The sequence below is a fragment of the Sus scrofa genome, chromosome 9 (genome assembly GCF_054392235.1).
Source record: "Sus scrofa isolate SSC_HxYL_T2T_F1_AM1 chromosome 9, Sscrofa_HxYL_maternal_Yorkshire_Landrace_v2.0, whole genome shotgun sequence".
NCBI classification, from domain to species: Eukaryota; Metazoa; Chordata; class Mammalia; order Artiodactyla; family Suidae; genus Sus; species Sus scrofa.
In genome coordinates this window covers 38615225-38629310 of record NC_139391.1, presented here as the reverse complement: position 1 = coordinate 38629310, position 14086 = coordinate 38615225, and the positions used below count along the sequence as shown (strand labels likewise).

Here is a 14086-nt window from a genome sequence, read left to right as displayed (position 1 = left end):
TTTTCCTCCTCTTTTCACTTTATAAAGAGAACTATCTCGCCAACTTTTTAAAATATTTTTCTTTTGTTTTTTCTTTTTTTTCTTTTTTTTTTGTTCTTTTAGGGCTGCGCCTGTGGCATATGGAGGTTCCTAGGCTAGGGGTCAAATAAGAGCTGCAGCTGCCAGTCTACACCACAGCCACAGCAACTGCCATATCTGAGCCACATCTGTGACCTTCACCACAGCTCATGGCAACACCAGATCCTTAACCCACTGAGCGAGGCCAGGGATCAAACCCACGTCTTCATAGATACTGGTCTCATTACCACCGAGCCACAGCAGGAACTCCTAAAATGTTTTTCTAAAAGAAAGCAATACATATAGGTATTCCTTTTTCCTATATATTTATTTTTCATGTTTAAATCTTAAATTTCCTATTCCCTTTCCTACCTACTACTTGCCTCTATGGAAAGACCATCTCTAATCCAATAATTATTCTTAATCTACCAGTGAGTATTTAACACCTGCCCTGCACGCAAAACTTTCCTAGGCATCATAAAGAAAATGAAACTAAACCTAAAATTTAGATTCCTGAAAATCTTCATTGACTAACTTTGCAATAGCTACTACTTTGCTAACTACTTTACTGTTTTTCTAGCCAAGCTTTCTAGTATTTTTTTGAAGAATTATTGATAACTAGACACATCTCACCTTATTTAAATCATTTAGCTAAAAAAGATTTCATGATCAGTGACATCATTCACTGTGGTTAACAGAAATAGACCAATTACAATAAGAGACATTATCTGTAGCAGATCTTGAGATGGTGGCATCAATGATGATGATGATAATGATAATTTCTGTTAATAATTTTTAAATGCTTACTGTTTGCCATATGTTGTACAAAGCATATCATATAAGTTACCTCTTATAATTGTTTCATTTACCTGTGAGATCACTACTGCATAATTCAGGTTGCAAGTGACCTGAATAACCTAAAACCAAATTTTTCTATGAAATGTTTATTCTCAGACTTAAAGCAAGTCATTGTGCTCATGGCTGAGGACGAAACTGGACTACATTTCCAATTTCTTTCTTAATGTCATTTTTGTAAAAGTCAATGAACAACAATTAAAGCTGTGATTAAAAATCAAATTAATACTTAAAATAGATGTTGTAATAAAATATATTAATTTAATTAAAATTATATAGACAGTAACTCTCAGGCTTAAGACAGCTTCAAGCTTCATTTCTAACTCTCACTAAAAATCCATGGGACGTGATTGTTACTTAGCAGCAATTCTTCATTGTATATTTTAAAGTTCCTTGCAAACTGCAATTACAGATTAGCTCCTGGCTATTTTGATAATTGATTTTGTTCTATTGCTGTCATAGAAGTTCTTTTTTTTCTTAATTCCTGAAAGTTGCTATAATACTAAATATTAATGGAGCATTGATATTGTATGACTATGCCAGATGGAAAGAAAAAAGAAAGAGTTCACTGAGTTATATTCAGTGATGAATCAGGAATAGGAAAGAATTTACTTTCTTTAAAAAGTAAACTAGGAGTTCTCATTGTGGCAAAGTGGAAACAGATCTGACTAGTGTCCCATCAGGATGCGGCTTCATTCCCTGGCCTTGCTCAATGGGTTAAGGATCTGGCATTGCTGTGAGCTGTGGTCACAGACGTGGCTCAGATCCAGTGTTACTGTGGCTATGGCATAGGCCAGTAGCTGTAGCTCCAATTGGAGCCCTAGCCTGGGAACTTCCATATGCCACAGGTGTCGCCCTAAAAAGAAAAAAATAAATAAATAAACTAAATCTACTGCACAGTGGTACTTTATTAAGAAAGTACAGTTACGCAGAGTACCGAAGAGTAAAAAAATCATGTTGCAGTCAGAAGTCCAAGGTTTAGTTTTTCTAGTTTGAAAATTCCTTTTTGAATCTTGTTTTTGTATTCCTAATACCCTGCAGTCTTCCTTACAATTATTGCCTATGAATAACAACTTCAGAGAGCAGGGGTGGGAGGGAAGCGTAAGTCAAGAAAAAAGTCCTAATGCTCTTGAGTAACTCTAATTATATAGCTCATAAAAAGTATAGAATGTCTTTTTCAGACAGACATCTTACATTGAATCATAGTAATCATAGTGATGCTTGAAATATATAGTTCTTTGCCCTTACTATTTAAATAATATGAACTACTAAAGTGTACTTATTTGATCCTTTTAAATCTATGTAATAGGTAGGGTAAATACTTTAAAACATGAATTTAGGGCTGAGAGGGGTTAAGGATTTGCTCAAGATTTACAGGTATAGTTAGTATCAAAGGAGAAACTAGAACACTTAAATATTCTTAGATGTTAACATAAGAAAAATCAACATTATGTGACTCACAGGCTAATCTGTGCATTCCCAAACAAGGTATTCTTTAAAGATTTTCTTCTTTTTTGCTTTTTTTCTCCCCCCCCAAAAAAAAACAAAAAACCTATTCTGGTTGGGCCACCTGCATTATGCCATGGTCTCCAACTGTAAGAGTGTGTATGGTGATCATTGTCAACAAAAAGATCTTTATACCAGAAGCCCCAGGAGCAAATTGTAATACATTCCCATACGTAGCATACACACTCACAGTGCCAGTGAGCCCAAAGTCTACATTCAGGTTTTTCTCTGTGTAGGGCATGAATATCCCTATGGAATTAAAATGAGCCATCTTCGAGACAGCGCACTTCTGACGCAGGGATCAAAGGACTCCCCCACACCTTCCAGCCTCCAGGAGGCCTTCCTCATGGAGCAGCTGCCCCGAGAGATGCAGTGCCAGTTCATCCTGAAGCCCAGCCGCCTGGCTGTGGCCCAGCAACTGAGTGGTGAGTTTCCTCCTCCCTCATAGAGCCCTTTTTAGCAGAACTTCTCATTCCTGAAAACAAAGTTTTCAGAGTCATTTGCCTTTATACAAGCAAAGACCCAAACTTGCAGTAGGATGAGGTTTGTTTGGTTTTTTTTTTTTTTTTAATTTTTTAAGTGTTTCGAAAGGAAAGACGAAGTTTTAGAAGATGGTTTTATAAATCAGCAGGAGTAATAGTGTCTGTTCCTTCTTTCTTCACTCTTCTTTCCCCTTTAACCTTATGCCCACTTCACAGTCAAAGGCACCAAGCAATGCTGCAGGTGTTTCAATGCCTTCTTTGTACTATAAGACATTGCATTGTGTGTTCCCCCTAAATGGTTACATTATAAAAAGGAGGCTGTCAGTGATGGGTGTCAGGAGACTCTGAGGCCCTACCTGGATCCTGGTACCGATAAGCCTTGAAGATTAAGATGATTTCCACAGAACTCTCTCCTTAGTCTACTGATCTAATCCCAATTCCCTGTGAATGTAGCCATCTCTTAACCACTCCATAATAAAGACTCCAGAGTGATAAAAGCGATATTCAACATAAGAGGACTATCATTAATTACCCTAACCCAAGTTTGAACTTTATGCCCTCAGTCTGAAAGATTGTATGGAAAATAGAAGAAAATGTGTCTTATCAAAAAATGTGAGTGAGATACTGGAAAACTGATGCTGAATTTTATAGCTGCTTTTGTCTATTTGAACAAACCGGGGGACCCAAAGAACAGTAGCCATTGTTTTATACTCACCCCCCAACATAAGCATGTCCAGCCCTGTCACTTCCTATTGATGGCCTAGCTTCAAATTTCATACTTTATTGAAGTCATTGATCAGAATACTTCATTTTGCCAACACCAGCTATAGAAACTTACTTGCATTTGCACCAGTCCTCCTCTCTCCTATGGTGGTAAATTGAGTTTTCAACTCTAAGCCTGTTTATTCACATCTTTGGGCCATTTTGAAGGGGTATTAGAGAGATGTTACAGTTTTCCATCCACTAAAATGCGAGCTCCATGAAGGCAGAGAATTTGGGCTGTTTTGTTTACTGCTATATACTCCTAGCACCTGGAACATTGTTGCATATATAAATAAATACTCGATAAATATTTATTGAAAGAATTAATTTGTTAATACATCTTTTGTTAGTGCTCATTAAAGATACAAAGGGAATGTTGCCTTTATAATTAGGTTGAGGAGAATAATATTTTACTCTTCTACCTTTATACCTGTGTTTTCAAAACTGGTTTTTTGAGTCCCTTGTCAAGAAAATAAAATAAATTTATCTTAATTAATTTGACCAAAATAATCAAGGATCAAAAATCTCCTAAGGGTTTTACCCCAATTTTGCCATTGACTTGCTTAATTTAATATAAGTAGGCATCCTCTACTTAATAATCCTCTGTTTCTCTCTGTTGGAAGTTAGGATAATAGTGGTTACAGCTGTAAGATGATTCATGATAAATGGGATCAGGGATGGAGTAACTATAGACCAATAGTGGCAACCTGCCTGTGCAAGGAAAAAATTAACAAGTGAACCAGTTTTGTGTTTTTTAAATACAGGAGATTTTGATGAACAACTACTTTAGAAATCACTGACTTAGATTAGGGATCAACAGATGTTTTCTGTAGAAGACCATATAGTCAAATTTGCAGGTCAAGAGACAAAACTGAGAATATTACATGGTTACTCATATAAAAAGAGAGAAAACAAATTTCCACAAAATTTTTATTGATGATGTTCAATTTACGGCAATAATTGAGTACAGTTTTATGTCATACAGACTACTAATGAGAAGAATTGAATTCATTTTTGGAAATAATATTTCATTTAATTGTATTCAAAGTTAGTATTATAATTACCATAATTGAATGCAAAATGTTCTTAATAATAATGAGATTTTATGTATTTCATCATTATGAAAATATCTTTTCATGCATATAGTGAAAAGATACTGATATATCATCCTTCAAGCATACAATTTTAATTAGCGTATTCCTCTTCAGAGACATTTATAGAATTTTTTTTATATTCTTCTTTTGGTATTTGCTTTTTGGCATGTCATTTCATTGCAGATCTATCACTTCCTATTAAAGATTAGATGAAAATTAGAGGATTTGGAAATATGGAAATTTCTTTTTGCACAATTAAGTTTCACTAAGGATTTTGAAATATAGAAGTTTCCTTTGCAGTTGCATTGAGGTTGGACCTGTAGTTTGAGCTCAGAAAACATATCTGCTATAAATTTTTATGGAAATGGAAATCTTGCATCTTATTTTAACTTTAGAGGGCAAGACTTTTCTTATAAAAGTAGCTTGACATTACTTGTCTGTTAAATGTCTTGAATGTCAAATTAGTTTTTCATTTTCTTTAGATAATTGCTCAGAAATGGAAATGCTGCATCATATGGTTGTACAATTTTTAGTTTTTTGAGGAACCTCCATACTGTTTTCCATAGCAGTTACACCAAATTACATTCCCACCAGCAGTGCATGAGGTTTCTCTTTTATCCGCACCCTCATCACCACGTCTCATTTTTTGTTCTTTTGATAATAGCCATTCTCAGAAGTGTGAGTTGATACCTCATTGTGCTTTTGATTTGCATTTCCCTGATGATTAGTGATGTTGAGCATCTTTTCATGTGCCTGTTGGCCTTCTGTACGTCTTTCTTGGAAAAATGTCTATTCAGGTCTTCTGCCCACTTTTTTAATCAGATTGTTTGGTTTTGTGCTGTTGAGTTATATTTTGGATGCTAGCCCTTTATCAGATAGGTGATTTACAAATATTTCCTCCCATTCAGTAGGTTGATTTTTCATTTTGTTGATGGGTTCCTTTGCTGTGCAGAAGCTTTATGTAGTCTTTTGTTTATTTTCACTTTTGTTGCTTTTGCTTTTTATGTCAAATACAAAAAAATCATTGTCAAGACCAAGTCAAGTAGTTTACCCCCATATTTCCTTCCGGGAGTTTTATTATTTTAGGTCATATATTCAAGTCTTGATCCATTTTGAGTTATTTTTTATGTATGATGTGATCCGGTTTCATTTTTTGCATGTTGTTATCCAGTTTGCCCAACACCACTTATTGAAGAGACTATCCTTTCCCCACTATTCTTGGCTCCTTTGTCATAAATTAATTGGCCAAGTGTGGGGGGTTTATTTCCGGGCTTTCTATTCTGTTCTATTGATCAATGTATCTATTTTTATGCCAGTATCATACTGTTTTGATCACTATAGTTTTATAATGTAGTTTAAAATCAGGACACATGATGCCTCCAGCTTTGTTCTTCCTTCTCAAGATTGCTTTGCCCACGTGGGATCTTTTATGGTTCCATACAAATTCTAAAATCGTTTGTTCTAATATTGTGAAAATGGCCAGTGGAATTTTTATAGGGACTGTATTGAGTCTATAGGCTGCTTTGGATAGTATGGAGATTTTTAAAATATTCTTCCAATCCATGAGCATGAAATATCTTTCTGTTTATTTGTGTCTTATTCAGTTTCTTTCATCAGTGCCTTACAGTTTTTAGTGTACAGGTCTTTCATTTTCTTGATTGAATTTATTCCTAGTTATTTTTTTCTTTTTGATCCCTTATAAATGGGATTATTTTCTTAATTTCTCTTTCTAATCATTTGTTATTAGTGTATAGAAACACAGCAGATATCTGTATGTTGGTTTTCTATCATGCAAATCTACTGAATTTACTTATTAGTTCTAAATGTTTTTTGGTGAAGTGTTTAGAGTTTTCTGTATATAGTATTATCTCATCTGCAAATAGAGACAGTTTTTTGGGTTTTGGGGTTTTTTGGTTTTGGTTTTGGTTTTTTTTTTTTTTTTGTCTTTTTGTCTTTTCTAGGGCTGCACCCACAGCATATGGAGGTCCCAGACTAGGGGTTGAATCAGAGCTGTAGCTGCCAGCCTATGCCAGAGGCACAGCAACATAGGATCCGAGCTTCATCTGCAACCTACACCACAGCCCACAGCAACAACAGATCCTTAACACACTGAGCAAGGCCAGGGATCGAACCCAGATTGAACCCGCAACCTCATGGTTCCTAGTTGGATTCATTAACCACTGAGCCATGACGGGAACTCCTAGAGACAGTTTTACTATTTCTATTCTAATTTGAATAATTTTTTTCTTGCCTAATTGCTTTGGCTAGGACTTCCAGTACTTTATTGAATAAGAATGGTGAGAGTAGGCATCCTTGTCTTCCTTCTGAAAGCTTTTCACCATTGAGTATGATGTTAACTGTCACATATGACCTTTATTATGTTGAAGTACACTTTCTCTATACCCATTCTGTTCAGAAATTTTAATCATAAATGGATGCTGAATTTTGTCAAATGCTTTTTTCTGTATCTACTGAAATGATCATATGATTTTCATCTTCTGTTTTGTTAATGTGATTTATCACATTGATTGATTTTTGAAATATGAACCATCCTTGTATCCTTGGAATAAATCCAACTTGATATGGTATATGATTCTTTTAATGTACTGTTGAATTTAGTTTGATAATATTTTGTTGAGGATTTTTGCATATATGTTCAGCAGGGATATTCACCTGTAATTTTTTTTCTTGTCGTTTCCCTGTCTGCTTTTGGTATCATGGTCATGCTGGCCTTAAAAAATGAGTTTCCTATTTTTGGGAAGAATTTGAGAAGGATTTGTATTAATTCTTCTTTGAATGCTGGGTAGAGTTCACCAGTGAAGTTGTTGGGTCCTGGACTTTTGTTTATAGGGAGTTTTTAAATTACTGATTCAGTCTCCCACCAATAATCAGTCTGTTTGGATTTTCTATTTCTTCACATTCAGACTCAGAATGTTGTTTGTGTCCAAGAATTTATCCATCTGTCCTAGGTTGTCCAATTTATTGGCATGTAATTGTTCATAGTAATCTCTTATGATCTTTTGTATTTCTGTGGTATCATTGTAACATCTCCTCTTTCATTCCTGATTTTATGTTTGAGCCCTCTCTCTCTCTTTCTTATTGAGTCTGGCTAAAGGTTTATCAATTTTGTTTATTTTTTTTAAAAGAAGCAGCTCTTGGTTTCATTGATATTTTTCTGTTGTTTTTTAGTCTCTGTTTCATTTACTTCTGCTCTGATCTTTGTTATTTCCTTCCTTCTAATAACTTTGAGCTTCATTTGTTCTTTTTCTAGTTTCTTGAGGTATAAAGTTAAATTGTTTGAATTTTTTGTTTCTTGAAGTAGACATATATTGAGATGAATTTCCCTCTTAGAACTGCTTTTGCTGCATCCCATAAGTTTGGTATATTATATTTCTATTTTCATTTGTCTCAGTGTTTTTTTTTATTTCACTTTTGATTTCTTCATTGACTTGGTTGTTCAGTAGCATGTTGTTTACACTTCACACATTTGTGAATATTTCAGTTTTCTTGTGTAATTTATGTCTAGTTTCATAGTCTTGTGGTCCAAAGAGATGTTTGCTATCATTTCAGTTTTCTTAAATTTAAGACTTGTTTTGTGACCTAACGAATGATCTATCCTAGAGAATATGCCATGTGCACTTGAGAAGAATGTGTATTCTCTTGCTTTTGATGGAATGTTCTATTCTTAGTTTAAGCATTTTGATGAATATATGTCTATATATTGGGATACCTTTTTTGGTGTTCAGGAGTATGAGGCAGCAAATTGACTAGTCCTTTAAAATCTATGTCTTACATACTCTATTCCTCATTTCTTCCTAAACTGATGATCTCTACTTTATTCTTTTTGGTTAATGTGAAAAATCCTGTACACTCATTTGGAAGAAAAGAAAAAAAAATGTTTTTTTTTTTTCTCTTAAGTTCATCGGATCTAACTTGTCATATGAGGCTGATGTTTTCTTTATATTTTCTGTCTGGATGATCTATCCATTATGTAAATGGGTTATCAAAGTCCTCTACTATTATTACATTACTATTTAGTTCTCCCTTTTGGTCTGTTAACGTTGGCTTTATATATTTAAGTGCTCGTATGTTGGGTCATAAATATTTACAAGTATTATATCCTCTTGCTGGATTCACCCCTTTATTGTTAAGTAATGACCTTTTTTGTCTTCTATTATAGTCTTTGTTTTAAAGTTTATTTTGTCTAGTATAAGTATAGCTACTCCAGATTTCTTTTGGTTTCAGTTTTCATGAAATATCTTTTTCCATCCCTTCACTTTGAGTCTGTAATGTTCTCAGGTCTGAGGTGAGTCTCTTGTAGGTAGCATGTAGTTGGATCTTGGTTGTTTTGTTTTGTTTTGTTTTTTTAAAATCCATCCAGTCCTTTGTCTTTGATTGAAGAATTTAGTCCATTTACATTTAAAGTAACTATTGATAGATGTGTTATTGCCATTTTAATTGTTTTCTGGCTGTTTTGTTGTTTCTCTGTTCATTTTTTCTATTCTTTTGTGGTTTGATGACTTTCTTTAGTGATATGATTAGGTTCTCACTATCTTTTGTGTATCTAAGATTTTGCTTATTTGATACTATGCAGCTTACATATAACAATTTGTATTTATAACATTCCTTTTTATTTTTTTGGCCATGCCCAGAGCTCAAAGAAGTTTTCAGGCCAGGGCTTGAACCCTGGCCACAGCAGTGACAATTCCAAATCCTTAACCACTAGGCCACCGGGGAACTCCTTATAGTTCTTTTTTATATCGATACCGACTTAAGTTTGAACACATTGTAAAGATCTACATATTTACTCTCCCTTCCCAGCTAGTTCATGGTTTTGATGTCACATTTTACATTTATCTTGTGTATCATTTAAGTAAATATTATAGTTAACATCATTTTTACTATTTTTGTCTTTCAACCTTCATACCAGCTTTATAAGTAATTAATACACTACTTGTACTATATATTTGCCTTTTCAGGTGAGATTTATACTTCTGTTTATTATCTTGTTACTAATTAACACGTTTTCTTTTCAGCTTTAAAAAAAAAATGCCTTTAACAAGGTTTCTTGTAAGGGCAGTGTAGAGGTGAAGAACCCTTTAGTTTTAACTTCTTCAGAAACCTCTCTCTCTCTTTGAATTCTCAGTAATAACTTTGCTAGGTAAAGTATTCTTGGTTGGAATTTTTTTTTTCTTTCAACATTTGGAATATATTGTGCCATTTCCTTCTGGCCTATAAAATTTCTGCTGAAAAATCTGCTGATAGTCTTAAGAGCTTTCCCTGGTACATAATAAATTCTTTTTCCCTTGCTATTTTTAAATTCTCTCTTTGTCTTTACATTTTTGTTTTGTTTTATATTATTTTGTTTAGCTTTTTAGGACCACACCCCCAGCATATGGAAGAACCCAGCCTAGGGGTCCAGTCAGAGCTATAGCTACTGACCTGCACCACAGCCGCAGCAACACAGGATCTGAGCTGCATCTGCAACCTACACCACAGCTCACAGCAGTGCCGGATCCTTAACCCATAGAGTGAGGCCAGGGATTGAAACCACATCCTCATTGATACTAGTCAGATTCATTTCCACTGACCCACCACAGGAACTCCTGTCTTTACCTTTTGACATTTTAATTTTAATGTGTCTTGGTGTAGATCTCTTGGTTCATCTTATTTGGAAATCTCTGGGCTTCCTGGATCTGAATATTTATTTGTTTTCCCAGATTAGGACAGTTTTCAGATGTTACGTCTTCAAATAAGTTTTCTTCCCCTTTCTCTCTTTTTTCTTTGTCTGGGACCCCCCCTAATATAACAGTTAATATACTTGATGTTGTCCCATAAGTCCCTTAAGCTATCTTCACTTTTTTCATTCTTTTTTTCTCTTTGCTTCTCTGGTTGGGTGAGTTCTTGTGCCCTGTCTCAAGTTCACTGATCCTTTCTTCTGTTTCATCAGATCTGCTGTTGACCTCCCCACTTCAGTTATTTTTCAATTCAGTTACTCTGTTCTTCAGTTAAGTGACTTCTGTTTGGAACTTTCTTTTATTTGCTATCTGTTGAAGTTCTCATTTGTTCATCCATTCTTCCAAGTTCAGTGAGCATCTTTATGACCATTCCTTGAACTTTTATCAGGTAAATTACTTATCTATATTTCATTAACTTTTTTCCTGAGGCTTTATCTTGTTCCTTCATTTGGAACATATTCTTCTGTTTCTTTATTTTGCTTGACTTTCTGTATTGGTATCTGTGCATATGATGAAACAGCCACCTCTCCTAGTCTTGAATGGTTGGCCTTGTTTAGGAAATGAATCTTCTCATTTATCCGTGCCCTAGCTCTTAGTTTTCTCTCAACTCTTTGTAATTGTTCAAGCAGGCTGTTTTATTTTTAATAGCTCCCAATAGTTGAAGATGTGCCAAAGTCAGTCAGTGTTCCAAAGGAGAGAACTCAGTCAGTTTTTCTGATTCAGGCTGATTGGAAACCAGATTGTCAAGTAATATCTTTTCAAGAATGCAAGTGTATGTAGTCCACTGGGACTGCAAGCATAAACTCTGCTGGCCACCAGAACCAGGCTATCTGAAGGTACCCTCTGGCAGCAGCCACAAAAATTGGGGCTCCAGATGAGTGTATAAGCTTCTTTATGGGAGATACCAGTGAGCTGTGGTGACTCAGGAGGAACATGCAAAGATGATGCCCCCAGCTGACATTCTTTGAGAATACCTCTGTATGTGGCAGACTTGATGCCTCCCCAGGGCTGAAGCTCCTGGATGATAAAATAGGTGTATTTTACAGAAAGCTAGGGGTGTGTTTTAGTTTGCTGTATGTACAGTGCCCTGGGAATGGTAATCTTATGTCTAATTGTTACAGTCCTGTGAGACCCAGGGATGTAAGTCCCCCTCACTGCCTGATGATCAAAGGCCACTCCCTGGGTGGAAGCTGCAAAAACTATGTCACCAAATGTAAAAACAAGGGCACTATACATGTATAAAATCACCTTTCCATGAGATAGAGGTGCTCTGGAGTGCAGCAGAGGGAGAGCACAAAAATGGTGCCCACTGGCTGAAGTGGGCAAAAGGAAAGTACAAAGATGGCATCCACTGAAAAAAAGAAAAGGAAGAAAAAGAGAAAAAAAGGAAAAAAGAGGAAAGGGGGAAGGAAAGTAAAAAAATAAAAAGATGACACCCACAAGAAAGGTTAAAAAAAAAAAAAAAGATAGTGCCTGCCAGCTTTAGCAAAGTAGAAGGAAAACAGAAGGACAGTACCGACTAGTCTCTGTCCCACAGAGCATCCCAGCAGGCTGCTGCCCCTCAGAACAATGCTTTAAGATTGGGAAATAAGTCTCTTTCACATAAAGTATGGGTGCCTCTGCACTGGACCCTCGGGTGGGTGAGTCTGTGCGCAAGCCATTTAAGAACTGTTCCTGGGATTTGCACAGCCCCACAGGTCTCATGGACATAAGCTCTGTTGGTCTTCAAAGCAAGATGTTTTGGGGGCTCATCTCTCAGATGCTGAATCTTAAACTTTGGGGTGACCAATGTGGGGTGTGAACCCATCACTCCCTCTGGAGAAGCTCAGGGTTATGAGTTCCCTCCTGACTGTGGTTGTTGCACCAGGAGTAGAGTTTGTGGTGAGATTGTGTCTTAGCCTTTTCTACCTGCTTCAGTTTCCCTCTCATTGGCCCAGTCTTTCCCCCAGTTTTTAGGGTTTTTTCGGAGGAAATCGATCCTGATATAGCTGTAGATATGGCGTATCCATGGTAGGAGGTGACTTCAGGATCTTCCTATGTCACCATCTTGCTAAAATTCTAACTAAGGGTTTTTTGTGTGGCTATTATTCTTTAATAATATGTAAGCACAAACTTTTAAGAAATGCAATTTTTAATATTCAGTTCCCTAATTTCAGCATGAAGAAACACTAGCCTGAGTCTTACCAGGATAGTTTGGGAAAGCTAGATTTGCATGAATTTCATTTGCTCTACGTTTACATCACCCTTATATTTTTTTTATAACAACTGCCTGTTTTTTTCAACAGCCTTTGACATTTAGAAAATAATAGCTATGTGTTAAAAGCTCTGCAAGAAAGTAAACTTTAATGAAATTTTTTTCCTCAGTCCCAAAGGGAACATGAACTCTAAAATTAACTGTTGTGCATAATAAAAGATGTGGCTGCAGCTGAAAGTATTTATAATAAAGTACAGGACTCAATTTCTACTTTATCCTCTGTCTACACTCGTAGGACCGCTAGGTATATAAGTTTATGATAGAGCATTCTTCCGAAGAAGTGTTTGAAAGCCAACAAATCAAATAAATCTGATAGTTTTAGAAATAATGAAACCCAGATTAAATGTGAGGAAACTAGATTAAGTTACAGCTACTCAACATATATAAACATACATATTAAACAAACATTTGCACAGATCGACACTGCTGGCCTATAGGAATCCCCTTCTGGATTTAAGAATGGGTTTGGTTTCCTTTCCTGTTTTTTTAAGATGGTAGAGTTGGGAATGTCAGGGCAGGAAGAAGGTGCTTTAGCTAAGCGGAGTCTGGTATTCCGTCCTGCCTGCGTCCTTCCTGCAGGCTGTTACACAGATGCAGAACGCATGTGGGGAGGAGGTCCTTATTGTGGAGAGCAGCTTTAATCAAGATTGCTATGACCTATGCCCTGAACAAAGTAGGACTTTTCAGACATTATCCTACTTAATCCTGTCAATAAGGCTTTGTGCTGTAGGTAATGTTCTCATTTTAAAACTGGAAGAAGCAGGATAAGTAACTTGCACAAATAAGTGTCCGAGCCAGGAGTCTAACTGGGCCCCTGACTCCAGAACCAAAGACCTTTACACCTGGGTGTATGCACATTAATAATGTACCTGCTATATCCCGAGGAAGCCTAGGGTGGATAATCGTCTGAAGGCTATTTAGTAAAATATTACTTATTGGATTCTTCTCCCAACAACTTAGCTTTTTCAGTATTTGGTCGTTGATTATGCTGAGGAAATACACAGTATACAACACTTGTTTGACATGAGCATTTGACTGCATAGTCCTCCCTGAAAATATCTCCTTCATCACTCCACTGTCAGGAAGTGCTGAGTAGCTGAACATCATCTCTGGCAGTGTGGTTAGGTGTCAGGGCCACACAGCCAGAGTGTACACTGACTAATCCTGTGCACTGTCCCTGTGTGGGCGCCCCCTGGGGGTTATGGCCTTTCATATCTCTGCCCCTTTAGTCCTAACTGTAAGCTGTTTTGAATCTGCCCCACAAATGCATGCTTCAGGGATCAGCTGGAGGTTCTGGCAGAATCTATACACAATGTTTGGGGTTCCCACTACTCAGTT

The 14086-nt window shown here is 36.2% G+C and overlaps 1 protein-coding gene across 24 annotated transcripts in view; it reads left to right on the top strand.

The window, feature by feature from the left end:
• ARHGAP20 (Rho GTPase activating protein 20) overlaps window positions 1-14086 on the top strand; it is a 109437-nt gene that overhangs the window by 76511 nt on the left and 18840 nt on the right. For all 24 annotated transcript variants that reach the window (XR_014815228.1, XR_014815223.1, XR_014815221.1 and 21 more), the window contains one exon: window positions 2655-2843. Coding sequence is in view for 11 of the 24 variants with exons in the window: in XM_084976000.1 (XP_084832126.1) it covers window positions 2655-2843 (189 nt within the window). In the remaining 13 variants the exon portion in view is untranslated. The remainder of the gene's footprint in view (window positions 1-2654; window positions 2844-14086) is intronic.